At 43.4% G+C, this 20923-nt stretch overlaps 1 protein-coding gene across 7 annotated transcripts in view; it reads right to left on the bottom strand.

Moving 5' to 3' along the window:
- The window catches only part of SLC5A11 (solute carrier family 5 member 11), a 56692-nt gene that overhangs the window by 18593 nt on the left and 17176 nt on the right, over nucleotides 1-20923 (bottom strand). For 4 of the 7 annotated variants that reach the window (XM_067012368.1, XM_067012367.1, XM_059036988.2 and 1 more), the window contains 5 exons: nucleotides 17622-17726; nucleotides 16142-16201; nucleotides 7784-7888; nucleotides 6486-6591; nucleotides 3715-3795 (listed from right to left, as the gene is read on the bottom strand). In XM_067012368.1, coding sequence (XP_066868469.1) covers nucleotides 3715-3795; nucleotides 6486-6591; nucleotides 7784-7888; nucleotides 16142-16201; nucleotides 17622-17726 — 457 coding nt within the window. Of the gene's footprint in view, nucleotides 1-3714; nucleotides 3796-6485; nucleotides 6592-7778; nucleotides 7889-16141; nucleotides 16202-17621; nucleotides 17727-20923 lie in introns of all 7 variants that reach the window. The other 3 variants (XM_067012370.1, XM_067012371.1, XM_067012372.1) reach the window with 2 other exon arrangements.

The following is a 20923-nucleotide window of genomic DNA, read 5'->3' as shown; positions in this document are numbered from 1 at the left end:
TATTAATTTCCATTAAGGTTTCCTACCTCTTGAATCAAATTTAGTAACTAAAATTTTCCTAAAAAAACCTGGATTTTAAGTGAGTTTTCATGTAGCTTTGTAAATTATATTCTTATAATCTAAATTGTTCTCTCTGTGCTTTTAGTTCCTTTTCTCATTCCTGATTATCCTGCCTTGTTTTTCTCCATTTTCCTTTATTTGTTTTCCCACTGTATTTTCTGGTTCTTTTCAAATAAAAAGATATGAGAGTAATTCATTCTGTAGTTTTTTCTAATTCACTGGATTGGATTTTCATATTCATGAATGTAAGTGTTTTTCTAGGAGTACAGCTTTGATTTCACCATTAGGTGTGGAATGTAATGTGCTCATCATCTTTCCTAAAGTCTGTAATTGCAGTTTTTATTTCCTCTTTGACCAAGCACCATTAAGGAGACTGCTTTTCAGGTAATTAGATTTTTTTAATTTATACTTTTTCCTAGTGAATTGAAATTTTTTTGTTTTGTATAGGTAAAATAATACAATCTGAACAATATTTACATGAATATTTTTGCAAAATTTAGTTAGTTTCTCAATGATTCATTTTTGTAGATGGTTCTATGATGCTGGGGAAAAGGTATACTCACTATTATGAGAATGTTTATTCATTTATATAATTATAACTTCCAAAAGCTTATTTACGTTTTGGCTTCTTGTTCTGTCATGTGTTAAAATTTTTGGTACTATTTTGGTTTCTATCAGTTCATTTTATTTATAACAACTTTTGCTTTGTGAATCTTGCTGCAAAGTTATTTAATATATAAAAGTTATATCTTCATTATAAGTTTGCTTTTTTTCAGTATAAAATGACTTTTCTCTCTGTTTCATGCTTTTCACCTTATGTTGTTTTATGTGTGCCACCTGAAAAATTATATAAAGTTTAATTTTCTTAACCCAAACTATAATCCTTGAGTTTTGTTGAGAAAATAAACAATATATAACTAAATAAAAGCATAATAGCACAAACAGTTATATTCATGAAGGTGAAAGATCTGTACATTGAAAACTATTGATATAAGTAACAGGGATGAAAGAAATCAAAAAAGACACAAATAAATGGACAGATATTCTGTGTTAATGGACTGGAAGATTAATATTGTTAAAATGTCCATACTACCCAATGTGATCTACAGATGCAATGAAATCCCTATCAAAATTCCAATGGCATTTTTCACAGAAATAGAAAAAACCAATCCTAACATTCACATGGAACCACGAAAGACCCTGAGTATCCAAAGCAATCTTGAGAAAGTGAACAAAGCTGGAGGCATCACATTTCCTGATTTTGAAAGCTATATATAGCTATAGCTATATATATATATATATATATATACATATATATATATAGCTATATAGCTATAGCTATATAGCTATATAGCTATAGCTATTTACAAAGCTATAGTATTCAAAACAGTATGGTATTAGGACAAAAACAGTCATATAAATGAATGGAACAGAATCAAGAGTGCAGAAATAAAACCATGATAAACCGGGCGATTGGGATTGACATATACACACTACTATATATAAAATAGATAACTAATAAGAACGTACTGGGAACTCTACTCAATACTCTATAATGACCTACATGGGAAAAGAACCTAAAAAAGAGTGGATATATGTATATGTATAACTGATTGACTTTGCTGTACAGCAGAAACTAACACAACATTGTAAATCAATTATACTCCAATAAAAATTAATTTTAAAAAATTTTAAAAATAAGCTTCATGATGAAAGAAAGAATGAAAGAAAGAAAGAAGAGAAGGAAGGAAGAAAGGAATGAAGAAAACCATGCATATATGGTCAATCAATTTTCCACACTTAAAAACCTGCAGATACCTTGGGAGAAAGTCTACTACATATAGCAGAATGATGAAGGTTGTTGAAGGTTGATCTGTAATATCTCTCCTGACTGATTGTAATGAATTAAGTAATGGAACTTCCTCACTGAGACCCCATACTTTTAGGGAGAAAGATCAGGAAGTGTGGCTAAGAATAACAGACCATGTCAAGATCTATCCTTTGGCTCTCTTGCCTCTAAAACCTGAAAGTGTTGTGAGTCACTTGTGTGGCACTGGGAGGTTCAAAGTTTTGCTATTTATGATAGCAACTACACCAAACATTTATCTAGTGAGACTGGACATGTGTCCTTTATATATTTATTACTCTTTTGTATTTCCTCTTTATATATACCAGTGAAGTTTTTCTTCTACATGACGGTCCAAAACATTTCCTTTTAAAGTTAATAATAAGCAAGTCTTGTTGCTGTTCTTGTTGTGAAACTAATTTATTATTCCATGAATTTTTGTTTGAAAGGTAAAAGTGACATATGCAAACATTCAAACTGTGCAGAAAGGCACAATGTTAAGGTAAAAATTCTTGCCTATACTCTCTGACTCCTGCTCTTAGACTCTTCCCACAAAAGTTATTACCACATTATCTCCCCACTATTATCACCAGGGAGTACAATGGGGAAGGAAGGGTATGAGATCTGAAGTCAGTCTGACTGCGTTTGAATCCTGGCTTTGAATTCTAGCTTTGTGACCTTGAGCTAACAGTTGGTGCCTTAATTTTCTTATCCAACAATAGGGGTAAAAATAACACTGATATCATTGGGTTGTTATGAGCATTAAATGATAAAACATCTGGATCACAAGTGTTTTAATAGGTATTCATTTATGAACTTCTAATTTTGAGATAATCATAGACATACAGAAGAGTTGTATAAGTAGTACAGAGAGTTCCCCATACACCTTCACCTAGTGTTACTGTCTTACATAAGCAAAGTACAGTTACAGAAACTAAGAAATTAACACTGGCACCTTACTATTAACTACAGTTCAGGCTGTTCAATTTGCACCACTAATATTATTTTTCCTCTTCTGGGATCCAATCCAGGATCCCACATTGTGTTTATTTATGTTTCCTCCTCTCTCTGTAGTTCCTCAATCTTTCCTTATTTTTCATGTCCTTGATACTTTTGAAGAATACTGGTCATTGTAGTGTGTAAAATGTCCCTCAATTTGGGTTTGCCTGAAGTTTATTTACGATGAAGTTGAGGTTATATATTTTGGCAAGAATGGCACAGAGGTGATGTTGTGTCCTTCTCAGTGTACCATATCAGGAGCTACATATTGGTACGTCTGATTACTGTAATATCAGTTAATATGCCTTGATCGCTTAGTTACAGTGGCAAGTGCCATGTTTCTCCACTGTAAGGTGGCTATATTGCCCTTTGTAATTAATAAATATTTTGGACGTGATACTTTGAGACCAAGCAAATATCTTATTTCTTCATAAACTTTCATGCACTGACTTCAGCATTTATCATTGGATCTTATCTGTAGCAATTATGACTATGGTGTTCTAATAGTGATATTCTATTTCCATCATTCTGTCTTCATTTATTAATTGGAATTTTCCTGTAAGGAAGAATTTTCCTTTTGCCTCCTTTTATTTGTTTATTTAATTATTTATCCATGTCAACATAGGAGGATCTATTAACTTTTCCTTAAAAAACAGTAAGTTTCCATGATATGCACAATTCTCTTCCAGCTAAAATAACCATGCCTCAAGCAGGAATCCCCAGTTGGGTTTGAAACATTGGTGAAAGCAGATGTCCATGCTTGAGAGAGGTGCTGTCATCCACCCAAATGACCCTGGGACCCCACTTACTGTAGCCCATCAGGGTGAGCGCTCCTATAAGCATGATCAGAGTCTGTAGAGCATCCGTGTAAATCACAGCAGCCAGGCCACCTAGTGGGAAGATGAGCACTGAGGTGAGGGTCAGGTACTTTGGTGGAGAGGAGTTACTCTAGGTGGCAGAGGGAACTTGGAATTTCAAGACCTGACGGGAGAGAGTTCCTAGTGTTGATTGTTTGCAAAGATGACCACGGTATCTCCTTCCCAGTTGCCTGCCCATTTTGTAATGTGGCTTTGCTGCTCCTTTCATGTTGAGGTGAAGTTGATTTCTCTTCTTCTTAAATATGGTTTGGCCGAATGACTTGCTTTAACCAATAGATACGGTGGAAGTGATGTTGGGCAGCTCCAAGCCTGGTCCTCAAGAGGCCTGCAGTTCCTGCTCTCGTTCTTGTGTTGCCCTGAGAACACTATGCTTCTTTAAGAAGCCCAGTCTAGCCTCATGGAGCATGATGGGCCACCTGGAAGGAAAGCCCAGCTGACAGCCAAGCTAACCACCAGTCACCTGAGTGAGACCATTTTGCTCCACACAGCTGTTCCAGGTACCATCTAAGTAATATAATTCAACCAAGCCAGGTGAGACCAGCAGAGAAACCACCCAGACAATGCATGGAATGAATTGTGGGTGGAAATAAACCATTAACTCCCTAATGGGGGGTAGGTGGTTAGTTACACAGTAATTTCTAACTGACATGGGAAGTGATGCTTGGGCCATGGTCCCCAAGCTCTGAAGACCTTTATTTTAACATTGGAAAGAGGATGTGAGTACTAGGTATTCAGAGTCTAATAGGCTTCCCAAAGAGGGTCACAGTGGTTGGCCTCAGTGGATTCTTACTGGTCTCGCCACCTAGAAAAATCTTTGTAATGACAATCATGGTAGCAAATCCATCAGCATCTGGACAAAACAATCTTTCCAGTCTCTTCCCTATCCTTTTCTCCTTCCTCTTTCCCTACAGAGAAGGGACAGTTATCTGACATGAACATATTTACTCATGGGTAAAGTCACAGTACACTAAAAATACCAAACAAACATTCATGTGGGTGTGTTGTTCTGTGATTCCTCCTTCTTTGCCCAGGAATAGGGTCATGTCACAAATGGAGAGAGAACTGGCTTAGCCTCCGGCCCCAATTCTCTGCTGGCCCCACTCAGGCAATTAGTTAGCCTGAGTGTGGTGAGATCCTGAAGATTGGTACCACTGAAACCCACCCATGTTTCTATACTAATGTCTATTGGGCATTTATCGCTCACCAGGCACTGCATCTAGTGTTTTATTCAATCACTCACCAAACATCTGGTGAGTGCCCAACCTAGTTCTACGTGGTAGGGATACAGAGGCAAACAAAAGAGCATGTTGCCTGTCTCCTCGGAGCTTCTAGTCTAATGGGGGGAGACACCCCCAAACAAGGAAACAGAGAGATAAATTGGCAATTGTGGCTAAACCTTTCCTTTCCCTGTGTCCCAGACACGTGGCTTCTGTTAGCGCTGAAAACTCAGCCCAGATCTTTCTGCATCAGTGGGCTTTTGAATTTCTGAGAACTGGTCACTCTTCTGTCTAGAGCCTCCAGTGGTGTTCCACGGCATTTAGGACTAAATCCAGGCTCATCTGATTTCCTTCGAGGCTCCGGTGCCTGCCCTTTCCTCCCCGCCTTTCTCCTCCCATCAGGGCTGCGGCACAGCACGATGCCGGCGTCACTACTGTCACTCCAGCTTGTATGAGTGGCCTCCCCCACGGCTAGACAGGACTCAGCCTCAACACATGTGCTCGTTCAGCTTCAGCCACCCTGACCCCCTTGCTATTCCTCAAATAAACAACATGGGTTCTCATGTCAGAGTCTTCCCTTTATCTCACTTAAATCTGGTCCACATATCACCTTAGAGACTCCTTGCCTGAATGTTGGATGGAAAAGAATCCTCCCACCATTACTCCCCATCTTGTTATAACAGCACTTATTGGCTTCCTTGTTCATTGTCTGTCTCCCCATCCCCACTAGAATGTAAGTTCCTTTGGAGTAAAGATTTTTTTCTGTCATGGAAATTCCCTGGTGGTCCAGTGGTTAGGACTGGGCACTTTCAATGCCATGGGCCCGGGTTCAATCCCTGGTGGGGGAACTAAGATATCACAAGCTGCATGGCCAAAAAAAAAAAAAAAAGATTTTGTCTATCTTGTTCACTGCTATGCTCCATTTCCTAGCATGATGCCTGTTATATAGTAGGTGATACATACATAGATAGATATAGATAATTTGTGGAATGAATTACACCAAGAGGAGGCAGAGAAGGATGAAACTGGAACAGAAGATGAGAAGGTGAATATTCAATAGCAGATACATGTCCAGGTGCTGTACTCCACCAGCCACTTTTCTGGGATGCAAGTCTGAGGGGGAAAGTTGAGGCTCCCCGGCCTCAGGCTCCAGAATTGCAGTGGTTTATGGTCTAGCTTTGTATAGTGTGTGTGAATACACATGCTCAGCAGTTAGTAGGTTTTAATGAAGAGTTCTTGAATAAATAAATGGAAAATAGATTTATGCAGTTGTGACACCTTTTAAAATCCTCCCTTCTATCAGTCATCCCCTCTTCCTTTGGACAATAACCAAGAGAAATCATAGTATCTGGGGTGATGGACTGAGGGTTCATGAAGACATGGTCTTAGCACACTGGAACATCAAAAGACGAGCCAGGAAAAGACAGGGTGGCCCACAGCGCCTGCCCACCACCTCCCCCAGAATCACCCTTTGTTCAGTCGTACCTGCAACAGTGTATAAAGCTGTGATGGCCAGCAGCCCGACTATGGCCAGGTACAGATTTAGGTGCAAAGACTGCTGAATGAAGATGGCACCTGCATACATGTCTACCTGCAGAGACATGAAGTTGACGGGTAAATGAATGAATGGACGTTTTAGCACAGTTTCCCCAGGCTCAGGCCCTAGCCTTGATTCTGGCAAACACAGAAACATCATATGATGTCCTTTCTTCATCTCTTCCTAGATCAGGGGTCTCAAACGGGAGCCCTACGGGTGATTATGTTTGAGACCCCTTCACTGGGCTAATACAAGCGCCTCAGTTGTCTTTCTGCTTCGATTCTTGACCTGCCTACTCTCCATCCTCCACACTGCAGCCTTTATCAAATACCATCATGATCATCTCATCCTCATCAAAACTCTTGAGTAGCTCCCTACTGCCCCCAAGATAACGTCCCTATAAGTTAGAGCTGTATACCAGGCCCTTCATGGTTTGCCTGCCACTTGACCTCATTTTCTTTACTCACTTCATGTTCCCAGTCCTCCAGACACACTGAAATACACCCTGTTTCCCTAACAAGTTATGTTTATTCATGGCCCCAAGCATTTGCTTATTCTGTCCAGCCCTCTGGAATGCCAATCCCCCTTTCTCTACATCCTCTCTACATCCTCCTCAGATGTAACTCTCCTTGGGAAGGTTTCCCCACATCTGTAGCTTCCCACCAGAATGAGAGCAAGCATGGTCCTGCCTTTCACATCTGGAGCTGGCCCAGAGTCAGTTATTGTTGTTTGAATGGAATGGAATTGCTCTGCCCGCCCCGCCTCCCCCACATAGGACAAGGTTTCCCCCAGCTCCGGATGGAAGAGAAGAGGGCATCAGTGTGAGTCAGGCTGAGCAGCATGTACTGGAGCTTGCAAAGCATCTGCTCTTGGCTGCTTTCCAGAAGATCTGCCCATCCAAACGTCAGGGTGGGGCAGGCTCAGTGGGCCATCAGCGCATATGATGATTAATAGTTGATAACTGCCTGATCCCAGGAGGAAGATGATAGACCCACTTGAGGGCTCTCAGAGTCCCATTCAGTGATGGGCACCATCCCAAGATGTTGCTGAAGAAGCTTTGGCAGGGGAAGGGGGAGGAGTCCTTTCCTCTACCTTTTTCCCGTACTTCCTCTGCCCCTGCTTAGCCTTTGCACCCACCCCTCCCATCTTCCTTGAACCTCCCAGAAGCTTCCTCAATAGGAGGAGAAAGTGGATGGGGAGGGACACCCCCAGCTGAGCTTCTCACCAGGCTGTGTCCCTACCTTACCGAGATCTTGGTGAAGATGTAGATAAACAGGTAGAGCACAGCCAGGATGATGGGGATCCTGTTGCCACCAAAGCGTTTCCTTAGGTATTCTGGCATCGTGGTGACCTGGGGACCAGAGCTGAGATTTTGCCACCCAACAGCCCTTCTTCCCCCTCCCCCCTTCTCCCCAAACTCAGAAGCACAGGTGATCTTCTTGGGATTCTCAGTGGGAGACTTAAAAGAGAGGAGAAAATGGGAACAAAGGGGTGGGGTGAGGATGGACTGGGGTTCTGTGCAGAGTTAGGTATCCAACTATCATATATCCCAAATGTATACGTCACCCCAATTTTTGCCCTCTCCTGTGTTATTAATGTTATTACATAAAACTTATTAATATAGATGTTACTATTATAAAACTTAATGGTTTTCTTTAAACCAACTCATGTTTATATTGAAGTAAACTTATCTAAAAAGAAAACTTCAAATCACCACTGTAAATGAAAAATCAATCCTAAACTTAAGGGAACCAGCAAAAATATGCACATGGATAATAAAATCACTCATTCATGTTCTATTCTTTCCTGGCAACTTCCTCTTGCACACCAAAAACCCTGGGCCCAGAGCCTACTCATTCTTTCTTTAAAAAAAAAAAAAAAATGAAGTTGTCAGGAAAAGTGTTGAACAGGTGTTAAATGCTCACTAATACCAACATGAGACTTTACCCTTGAGCTCACTGAAAGATGATGGAAGAGGAAATAATTTCGCCAGGTGATTCAGTGTAGTTGGCTCCATGTCTAACATGTAAACTCATCTCAAGCATCTCCATTTGTACATGTTCTAACCTTTGGGGAAGTTGTTCTCATGTAACCCTTCAGCCACATTACCAGGAGCAGAGAATCCAGAGACAGCAGAGAAACCAGGGAAGCGATGAATTAGGTCCAGATGGGTGGGCCAAAGCTAGGTGCCATTACCATATAGGGCACCCCAGGGGTTGAGCCATACCGAGGAGAAGCATTATTTGGGTGGCACTTTTCTTTGGGGATAGCATGTCCTTGCCCAGTCTCCTCACTGAATCCGCAGACTTCAGGATTGAGACAATGCCATGTCTAGACAATGGAACCTCAAATGCACAAATGTTCTTCTATGAGGTCCCGGATGTTGGATGGGAAATGACAGAGTAATGATTATGTTTGCAGCCCCTCGTCCAGGCTGTTGCTGCTTGGGTGTTCCTTAGTCTAACCCAGGGAGTAGACTAATGGGTACCCGATCATGAGCTGATAAATGGCAAACCATCCATCCCAAGGTCAGATTATTGTGAAGGCAGAAGAAGCTGGGAGTGGAGACTGGGAGAGACTGGATGGCCAGACTTGATTCAAGAATGGTAAGTTGTTAATAGTAGAATCTGGGTACAGTATTCAAGACTATAAGGGTGTCCGGTGTAAAATTATTTCAGCACTGATGTAGGTTTGAAATTTTTTTCATAATAAAATATTGACCCAAAAAAATGAACTCTAGGAATAAATAGACACCTTAAAATTTAAAAAAAGAAAAGAAGCATCTCTTTCCTCCCCCTCTCCCCAAAAGGGCAATTCGGGATTTTGACCCTCATGAGTGGCTTTCCTCAACCCTCTGATTTGCTGCAAGGCAAACACAGCAGGGATTTTCCAGAAGCACATTGCACTGAGCTCTGACACTCTATCAGGGAATAACACATGGAGAGATTCAATCAAACCATATTGAATGGACACACTCTTGGTGATGGTATGAAAGCTAATTAGAGAGAGTGCATGAGAACTTCAGCCCATTCAGATAAGTGGACCAAGGAAGATGCTCCTCAAGAGGATTCACTATCTCGTCTGTGAATGACAACCACCAGCTGGTCTTGTTGGGGAGCAAGACTCCTCCTATCATTGGCTGACAGCTTTTATCATCAGTTGACCTCCATTACGATCTACAGAGAGCCGCACAGCCTGCTACATGCAGGAAGTTTCTAATGAGCTAAGAAAGGAAGGAGGCATGAAAGTCATCAGAAGGCGGGCAGCACTCGTATCTAGAAATCAAACTCTGGGGAGAAATGTGAAGCTAGCTGACAGATGGGAGGCAGAACCTAGGCTGTTTGTCGTAAAGTAGCTAAGAAGGCAATTTGCCAGCAAGCAAGGTTGAGAGAGACAGAGACAGAGAGGTGAATGACTGTTAACACAGGAACCACCCTCTGAGTGTTGCTGGGTGAATGTTAACAGGAAATAAATGCAGCCAATGATGACTGCCCTGAGAGAGGACCACCCAAGTTCCTTGGTCTGGTGGCTCTTCATCTCCTGGGTGGAGGGCAGTGAGGGAACTTCAGCATCTCTCTTACTCTCCCTTGAATCACGTCCAGACAGCCACACTTAGTCCTCATGTAAAACCCCTCCCTCTTCCTCAGAAACCCATGCCATCCGGCCATAGCTACTTCCACCCACCCCAAGCCTCCCGGGAACACTGTCCAGCAGCCAGTGAGAATTCAGCTCCTTCACTGGCTTCCCCTCTTTCTAGACTTTCCCCGAGTCTGGAAGCAGCTTCAAGGACAGTGACAAGCACCCACTGGGACATCTTGTACAGTGTCTTGGTTTGTTTAACCCCAACAGATGGGCATTTCCACTCCAGCAAACCATTTCTCTGGCCAATATCCAAACCTCATCATCTCAAGGACCCCATTCACCTCTGATACCCCAAATTTTCATCAGTGCAACCCTTTCGTTTGCTGACTCTGATGACCCCGGCTTTGGGACCTGACCAAGACTTTCAGTCCCTAATTGGTGCCTCTTCTTTTGGGTGTCAGCTCATCCTTCATTTCACTTCCTTCTGAAATCATGGACCCTGCTACTGAGTAATTTCAAGAAATATTTTTCAAATATCTACTATGTATCAGGCACTGTTCTAGATATTGGGAGAAAACAGAGATAGTTCTTGCCCTCCTGGAGCTTACAATTTAATGGGGGAGACACACAGTCTAGCGCAGTGGCTCTCAGTGGAAGGAAGAGATTTCATACCTCCCCAGGGAACATTTGGCAATGTCGGGAGACACTGCAGCTGCCACAGTTTGGGGGTGCTATTGGCATCTAGTGGATAGAGATCAGGGATGTTGCAAACATCCTACAATGAACAGACTACTCCTCACACATGCATAAAAACACACAACAAAGAATTATCCTGCCCCAAATGTTACTACTGCTGATGCTGACAAAGTATAATGGGAAAAACACACAGTCTAATGGGAGAGGCATATTAATTTAATAATCACACAAGCAAATGCAAAACGGCAACTATGGCAAACACAATGAAGGAGGAGACTTCACCTAATCAAAGAGGTCAGAAAGGACTTCCTGGAGGAATAGTTGCTTGAAGTAGAATTTGGATAGATGATAGGAGTTAACCGAACCACGAAGGAAAAGGAAAACTTTCCAGCAAGAGGGGAAAGCACTGTAATGGGCTGGGGAAGTAGAGAGCCTGGTGAGGATGAGGAACTGTTAGACCAGTGCCTGGAATGCAGTTGGCATTCAGCTCAATAAATGCATCTTCAATGAACAAATAAATGAATGAACTGACAGGAGTAAACTGGTGGTTAGAGAGTAGGGTGGGCCCCTAAAGAGTAGAGGTCATTTTCCATATTCATATGTAAAACTGGTCTGTAATTTTCTTGATGGGTCACATTAGCGTTATCCTATTCTCAAAACGTGGTAGACAAAAATTACTTCTAGGTGGATAAGTGACTTAAATGTGAAAAGTTCTAGAAGGTAATTTAGGAGAATATCTTTATGACTTTAGAGTAGGAAATATTTTTTTAATAAGACATAAAAGATAGTAATTAAGAAAAAATGATAAATGGAACTACATTAAAACTAAGATCTGTTAAAGGGAACCCTCCTACACTACACTGTTGGTTGGAATGTAAGTTGGTGCAGCAACAATGGAAAACAGTATGGAGGTTCCTTAAAAAACTAAAAATGAAGTTGCCATATAATCCAGCAATCCCACTCCTGAGTGTATATCTGGACAAAACTCTAATTCAAAAAGATAAATGGGAACTTCCCTGGTGGTCCAGTGGTTAAGAATCTGCCTTCTAATGCAAGGGAAGCAGGTTCGATCCCTGGTCAGGGAACTAAGATCCTCCATGCCATGGGGCAGCTAAGCCCGTGCACTGCAGTTACTGAGCCCACGTGCTCTAGAGTCCATGCACCACAACTAGAGAGAAGCTTGTGTGCCACAACGAAAGACCCTATATGCTGTGACAAAGACCTGACACAGCCAAGTAAATAAATAAATATTAAAACAAACCCCAAAAGATACATGCACCCCAAGTTCATAGCAGCACTATTCACAATAGCCAAAACATGGAAACAACCTAAATGTCCATCAACAGATGAATGGAGAAAGAGAAAGACAAATACTATACAATATCACTTATATGTGGAATCTAAAATATGACACAAATGAACTCATCTACGAAACACAAATAGACTCACAGACATAAAGAACAGACTTGTGGTTGCAAAGGGGGTGGGGGATGGAGGAGGGATGGATCGGGAATTTGAGATTAGCAGATGCAAACTATTATATATAGAATGGATAAACAACAAGGCCCTACTGTATAGCACAGGGAACTATATTCAATATCCTGTGATACACCATAATGGAAAAGAATACGAAAAAGAATGTATATATATGTATAACTGAATCACTTTGCTGTACAGCAGAAATTAACACAACATTGTAAATCAACTATACTTGAATAAAATAACTATTTAAAACACCTAAGATCTGTTCATCAAAAAACACCATTAAGAGAGTTAAAAGGCAAACCACAGAGTAGTGGGGAGGAAGATATTTGCAACACATATAATCACCCTAAGGGCTTGTTTCCACAATGTATAAAGAGCTTCTATCAATAAGAAGAAGCTATATAACATAATAGAAAAGTTGGCAAAAGTCCTAGACAAGTTACTTCCCTAAAGAGAAAATCCAAATGACCAGAAAATATATAAACAGAATTGCCAATGGAAAGAACAGTGAGGGAGACTTCCCTGGTGATCCAGTGGTTAAGAATCTGCCTTCCAATGCAGGAGACCCCTGGTTGGGGAACTAAAATGCCACATGTCGTGGGGCAACCAAGCCCACGCAGGGCAACCAAGCCCGTGCGCTGCAACTACTGAGCCCATGCACCACAACTAGAGAGAAGCCCACGTGCCGCAATAGGGAGCCCGTGCGCCACAGCAGAGGATCCCACATGCTGCAGTGAAGATCCTGCATGTCGCAACAAAGACCTGATGTAGCCAAAAGTAAATAAATAAATAAATTTTTTTTTTTAAAAAAGGAAAGCACAGTGAGACATTACAACACACCCACCAAACTGGCAAGAATTTTAAAGTTGGAAAATACCAAGTGTTGGCAAGGATGTGAGGCAATGGAGCAAAGGGAATTTGCATGCACTGCTGGTGAGAGTATAAACTGACAGAGCTACTTTGGGAAAAAGTTTGGCAATATATAGTAAAGCCAGATAAACACATCCAATGACCCAGAAATTCCACTTATAGGTAGATTTTCTCCAGAAATGCATGTTTATATGCATCAGGGCACTTGTATAAAAATGCACAGCATTTTTATACACAGCAGCATTGTCTATCATAGGCCAACATTAGGAACAACCTAAATGCCCATGAACAAAAGAATAGACAAATATATTGGGGTATAGTCATACTACAGAATACTACATAGCAATGGAAATTAACATACCGGCTACATGCAAGGAAAGAATGTAACCCCCCCAATTCCATGTGTATTTCATTCCAGAAAAGTACAATTAAACCATCTTGTTTAAGTATGCCCAATTAAAACTGTGAAGAAAAGTAAAGAAGTGAGTCCATTGAAAGTCACTGTGAAAGGAAGGCATCCTGTTTTGCTAAAGGCACGTGGGGGAGTGTTATATTTTGTATCTTTTTTTTTTTTGGCCGCCACATGCAGCATATGGAACTTCCCTGACCTGGGATTGAACCCGTGCCTCCTGCAGTGGAAGCACGGAGTCTTAACCACTGGACCACCAGGGAAGTCCCTGTTTTGTGTCTTGATCTGGGTGTTCATTTTACAGTAGTTTGTTAAGCTGCACATGTGTTTTACCACTTTTGTCTGTGTTTATTTTATTGCCCAATAAAAATAGATTGGGTAGCTTTTTATCTTTTTTCAGCACTCTGGCATTTATTATCTAATATGGGCTTAATATTCTCTCTGAATAAGATGTTGTCCAAAGAATGTCTAGAGCCACGGGAATTTTTTACTGAACAACAGAGCTTGGAGATCCTTTCACAGCAGCACTACTCTGTCAATTTCAGCACTTTTCACAGCATGATATCCACAGTACAGATGCCCAGTCCCCTAATGAGCGATACTGTGGTTGTCCACAGGTTTTTCTATTACAAACTATAGAAGTCATTTCAATTCTTCATGCCTCTTATTAACCTTCCACCACACAAATTCCTTCCTCATTCAGCAAATGACACTGTCTTCTACTTCCCAGAGAAAATGGAAACCATCAGCTGAGAACATTTGGCCACCCTACCTATGAATTGACCTACATCTCCACCATCCTTTACTCTTTCCTATACTAGGTGCTCAAGAAATATCTGCTGATGCTTTGGCCCAGAGATCCTCAGTCCCAGCCAGTGCTGTTCTATCCCACAGATTTTGTCTTTGTGGGAGCTAATCACAGGTGGGTATGGGCAGACCCAGGCCCCCAGTCACCAAAAACCGTGCTTTTAGATTCAGTATTATCTCCAAGTGAGGTTATTTATTCCTACATCACTGCCCTTTGCATAAGATTGCACTACTTCTGGTACAGAGTGATTTTTTTTTCAATGATTTCTCTGATCATTAAGTAGTTCTTTCTACTTTGTGTATTTTTTTAAATTTCTGTAATAAAAAGTTAAAATCAGTTATTGCTTGATGAATAACACTATGATATTGTATGATCTTGCCCTGTGTAGTAGAATGTCTAAAACAGAATTAAGAATTCAGAATTCATGGTATGAATGACAGAAAGCTGTCAGTAAGATCACAGGTGACTTTTAAGTTTATTTATTTATTTTTTTATTTTTTGGCTGCACTGCACAGCATGTGGGATCCTAGTTCCCCTACCAGGGATCGAACCTGCGCCCCCTGCATTGGAAGCATGGAGTCTTAACCACTGGACTGCCAGGGAAGTCCCTAGAAGTGATTTTTTTAACTACTTTTTTTCCCAAAAAGTCTAAAGCAGCATTATTTTGTAACAAAAATTTTGACATATCACATCAGCCAGAAATACTCAATTATTATGGTTTTGGGTACAAAGGAAGAAAAAAAAAAAATCACTGAATCGCGCGCGCGCGCGCGGACGTGTGTGTGTATGTGTGTGTGTGTGTGTGTGTGTGTGTATGTTAAAAGCAGTAATATGTTGTGGCTTAAACATTTAAAAAAGACTGTGATTTTTAAATTTCTGTTTTGGCGTTTAAAAAATTTTTTTGAGCCTATGTTTCTTCCAGCTTCTGAAAGCCCCTACCTCCCATGGTTTTTTTTTGTTTTTTTGCGGTATGCGGGCGTCTCACTGTTGTGGCCTCTCCCGTTGCGGAGCACAGGCTCCGGACGCGCAGGCTCAGCGGTCATGGCTCACGGGCCCAGCCGCTCCGCGGCATGTGGGATCCTCCCAGACCGGGGCACGAACCCGTGTCCCCTGCATCGGCAGGCGGACTCTCAACCACTGCGCCACCAGGGAAGCCCCCCACATGTATCTTTGATGTCCATTACTAGGTGGGAAATGCTAAGGACAGGGTTCCTAATTGTCTCAGCTGTGCATCATCCCACACTGATGCTGGGACCTGTTAGGGACTAACGCAGAGGCCCCCAACCCCCAGGCCGCAGACCAGCGCCGGTCCCAGGCCCATTAGGAGCCGGGCCGCACAGCAGGAGGTGAGCGGCGGGCGAGCCAGCGTAGCTTCATCTGCCCCTCCCCATGGCTCCCCATCGCTCGCGTTACCTCCTGAACCATCGCTCACGGTACCGCCTGCACCATCCCCACCACGCCCCCTTCCGTGGAAAAATTGCCTTTTGGGAAACCAGTCCCTGGTGCCACACGCACTGCAACGGAGAGTGGCCCCCGCTCGCCGCAGCTGGAGAAAAGCCCGTGCGCAGCATCGAAGACCCAATGCAGCCAAAAATAAATTTTAAAAAATTTTAAAAAGGTTTGGGGACCCCTGGTATAATGGATGTCCACAGGCAGGAGGGAGGGAAGGATGCTGGTGGGAGGCAGAGAATGCAAAGCTGACCCTCCCAAAGGGTCTTCCTATTCCATAGCACCCCAACCCCCATCAGACTCACCTGACCAGCGATGTAGATAGGGAGGAAGATCCAGGCCAACATCAGCACGGAAAATAAGCCCTGCCGGAGAAAGCAGAATCAGGATTCAGCTCTGGCCCACACGGTGGTGCCAATATGGATTTCCCTGTGTCCAGATGCAACCTGGCCTCATCTGCCTCTGGTTCTATCTCTGACTTACTGAGTAGCTCACCCTCTCTGGGCTGTCACATTTTCGTGTTTAAATAGGACACAGGGGGCTTCCCTGGTGGCGCAGTGGTTGGGGGTCCGCCTGCCGATGCAGGGGACACGGGTTCGTGCCCTGGTCCGGGAGGATCCCACGTGCCGCGGAGCAACTAAGCCCGTGAGCCATGGCCGCTGGGCCTGCGCGTCCGGAGCCTGTGCTCCGCAGCGGGAGAGGCCACAACAGTGAGAGGCCCGCATACCGAAAAAAAAAAAAAAAAAAAATAGGACACAGGGATGAAGTAGGGCAGAATGGAACTGGAAGCTCTTTGGGGCTCCCAGTGCTGTGTGTCCTAAACCTTGAGTGTCCCCCTTCGTCCCCTTGTGTTCTCACCCCTCCTTGGGCTGGGGTTAAATCAAGCCTGTGAGTTCAGGCAGGCCACGCTGATGCGTAGCTGGTGATACTGGAAGAGTTTACACAGGTCTCTGAGACTCGCTTTTCTCACCTGTGAAATGGGAGTAACTGGCCCCACTGGGTTGTTGGAAGGAAATCAGTGAGATGATGCTTACTGAGCACTTAGGATACACCAGGCATTCCTGTGCACACTTTATAAGCATGAATTCATTTAATCCTCTCAATGACTCGATATGGCAGGTACCATCATTATCTCTGTTTTATACATGAGGCTCAGAGAGATCTAGTAACTTGCCCAAGGTCACACAGCTTATAAGTTTTAGAGCCCAGATGTGAACCCAGGCAGTCTGGTTCTAGTCTGTAATTGAATCCTGTAATATGATGATGTGTGTGGTGTACTTAAGTCTGTGGTACAGAGTAAGTGCTTAAAAAATGTGAGTCATTATGAAGATGAAGATCACTATTAATAAGTGCATCCCTTCCCACTAGTGAAAATCAACATGCTACATAGAAGAGTGTGTCTTATCTCCTGGGTATCTGTGGGGTGGCAAAAAGATCAAGAGCCACTGAACCACAAAGTTTTGTGATGGGCAATTGATATCTAATACACAGAAACACCCTCCAGTCCCACAAAACCTTCTATCTTCTGCATCCACATGGGAGAGATTCTGAGCCTGTTTCACACATCTATTTGCCTTATGGGCTCCCATCAAGCAAACACAGGGAGGCCTGGGACTTGCAGATCAAACTGATTTTTGTTAACTAGGGGTGATCTTGATGATTCCTGTTTGTTTTTTCATAAAGCACCACTCTATTTTTAAAATAGCAGCGCATGCATACAACTGCCCCCCGGGATCTACCTACTGGGTAGAGGGTGGGCTGTACATGCCCTGGAAACATACGTACATTAAATTCATAAGCAGTTACAGAAAGGCCCGCAGCAGCACCTGACCCTGCCAGGCCAATGAAATGTCCACTTCCAACATTGCTGGCAAACAAGGATGCACCCACCTGTGGGGAGATGATAGATCAGATCTTGGAGCCAAGGTCTGGTGTAGCTTCTTCCCACCACCAGTTCTTCCCATTCACCAAAGAGATCAAGACAAAAGGAGAAGTGGAGAAAGCAAGGCCATCCCTAGCCCATCTAAGCAACTTTTTAAAAATTAGAAGCCTCTTCTTCCCTAAGACTATTTTACTTCCACCTTTAGAAGACTTACATAACAAATACACATATCTATGATGCCTAAGATGTGAACTGTGTCCCCTCTAGGGTTGTGCAGTGCACAACTTGAACAACTGTGTGCAGCATCCCTGGGGGGGAGGGAAGATGACAGGTGTTGTAGAAAGTGCTTCAGGATGAGAATCACGAAGCCTGTGTTATTCCCCAGCTCTGCTTCTAACTTAGCAAAGAAGAGAGCCCTCCTTCTAGTAGAAATCTAAGTGGCCAAGACGGTACTTGATGACCCCAATCCCTGGTCTCAGTTGATTGCATGAGACAGGCCTGGGCAGCTGGCCCAAGCTGGGCCAATTACATTCTCTCTCCTGGGAATCTGGAACTGGGAAACCATATTTGCTGGTCCCTTAGACTGGGGGTGTGTAACCCAGGGAGGTGTGTGTGTAGCAAGGGGATGGGGGTGGTGAGTAGCATATTCACCTATGCACTCATCACTGCCACTCTGCTGAGAGAGGAGAATGAGGTAGACTTACTTGCAGAGAAAGGCAGATCAAGAGAGGACAGAGTGAGATGGAGACAGATAGAGATATAGATAGGTGAGGGAAGGAGGGAGAAAGAGACAGAGAGGGAGCTATCTGGAAGATGACTATTGTGCCTCCCATTGACGTTCTGGTCTCTGGTTTTCATCTGATTCTATTCCATTGATCTGTCCTTATACCAGTATCACACTCTCCTGATTACTGTAGCTTTATAGTAAGTTTTGAAATCGGGAAGTATAAGTCCTCCAACTTTTTTCTTCCTTTTCAAAATTGTTTTGGCTATTCTGGGTCCCTTGCATTTCCATCTGAATTTTAGGATTGGCTTGTCAATTTCTGCAAAAAAAGAGGGGGGGGACGCAGCTGGAATTTTGATAGGAATGGTGTTGAGTCTGTAGTTCAGTTTAGGGAGTATTACTATTTATGCTAAATATAGATACTATCTAGTGTGCCATTTTAATTCCCTTATTGCTAGCTCAGGCAGCTACAATGTCAAACAACTGCCACTGTGTGGGGCGCGGCAAAGCGTTGCCGCAAAGCAGGGTAGAAAAAGCTGAGTCATCCATCCTGTAGCCAGTGCGCATGCGTTGAGATATGCTAACAAGGTTTTAGAGCAGTAACCAGTCCGAAGGCGACGTGTAATTATGCCTTCGATATGAACCAATCAGAGACTTGCACAGTATCCCGAATCTTATATAGGCAGCTGCCGTTAAGGCTGCGGCGTCTTCCTTCCATCTTTCCTCAACCAAGCTGTACTCCAATAAAGTGTGATACGAGAAGAATCTAGCGTGTGGCGACTGTTATTCTGCTGGTCAGACGCAGCTCGCCATACCACTGATTTTTTTTTTTAACTAATGCCTCTGGGTAAAGGGCTGCTCACACTAGATGATCACTGAGTCAGATCAAATAAAGACAAGTTGTGCAAGGGAAGCTTTCCAGGGAACTGCAAGATGGGTAAAATACTGACAATAATATGAGAATGGGACTTTGAAAGAGATCCAATCCTGTTCTAACCAGTTGCCTTCAAGACTATTGCAGAGCTGAAGAGAAGAGAATGAGAATAGAGCCAGGTAAAACACCACAAAACTTCCTGTTCTTATTGAAATTCAGCTGTTTTTCTTGAATTAAAACTCCCTGGATGGGGCTTCCCTGGTGGCACAGTGGTTGAGAATCCGCCTGCCGATGCAGGAGACACGGGTTCGTGCCCTGGTCCGGGAAGATCCCACATGCCGCGGAGCGACTAAGCCCGTGAGCCATGGCCGCTGGGCCTGCGCGTCCGGAGCCTGTGCTCCGCAACGGGAGAGGCCACAACAGTGAGAGGCCCGCATACCGCAAAAAAAAAAAAAAAAAAAAAAACTCCCTGGATGGTTACTAGCATTAGGTCAATTTCCAGAGTTTTGAAAAAGTTGATTTTGCCACTGTTCTCATTGCTTTTCTGCAGGAGGAGATTTCAAAGATCTTTATTCTGACATTCCCAATTATACCACTCTGCATGCTCCTCTGATCTTCCAGTCTTCCCATAAAGAATCTGCGCTGGCCTGTGGCTTATTTTGATCAATATAATGTGGTGGAAGTGACAGTGTGTGACTTCCAGGCCAACACACAACAGCCAGGCAGCTTTCACTTTTGCCCTTGGAATCAGATGCCTTGTAAAAAACCTTGGACCGGGGCTTCCCTGGTGGCGCAGTGGTTGAGAATCCGCCTGTCGATGCAGGAGACACGGGTTCGTGCCCTGGTCCGGGAAGATCCCACATGCCGCGGAGCAAGCCCGTGGGCCTGCGCGTCCGGAGCCTGTGCTCCGCAACGGGAGAGGCCACAACAGTGAGAGGCCCGCATACCGCAAAAAAATAAAAATAAATAAAATAAATAAATAAATAAAACCTTGGGCCGGGCCATTAAATGATGAGAGGCATATAGAGGAGAGTGAAGTCCTTGCCTTCTAGCCAGTCTAGCTCCTGCCAGAGCCCCAGATCTGATGAGGCCATCTTGGACTTCCAGCTCTTCCCAGCCACCAGCTAAACACAGCTCCATGAGTGACTCTAAAGAGCAGGGCAGGAACCACCCACTCAAAACATGCAATCATTAGAAATAATACACTGTAGCTGTTTTTTTTTTTTTTTTTCTTTTTTGCGGTACGGGGGCCTCTCGCTGTTGCGGCCTCTCCCGTTGCGGAGCACAGGCTCCGGACGCGCAGGCTCAGCGGCCATGGCTCACGGGCCCAGCCGCTCCGCGGCACGTGGGATCCTCCCGGACCGGGGCACGAACCCATGTCCGCTGCACCGGCAGGCGGACTCTCAACCACTGCGCCACCAGGGAAGCCCCACTGTAGCTGTTTTAAGCCACTAAATTTGTAGGTGGTTTGTTAGGCAACAACAGCTAACTAATGTACTTGTTCCAAAGCCTATTCTCTCTCTCTCTCTCTCTCTCTCTCTCTCTTTTTTTTTTTACTTAGTCATTACAGAGAAAATGGATTTATTAATCAGGGGCAGACCTGGATT

This window comes from Kogia breviceps, chromosome 14 (assembly GCF_026419965.1).
Source record: "Kogia breviceps isolate mKogBre1 chromosome 14, mKogBre1 haplotype 1, whole genome shotgun sequence".
Lineage (NCBI taxonomy): Eukaryota > Metazoa > Chordata > Mammalia > Artiodactyla > Physeteridae > Kogia > Kogia breviceps.
Note: the sequence above shows the minus strand (reverse complement) of the source record. Positions and strands in the feature narration are given on the sequence as shown.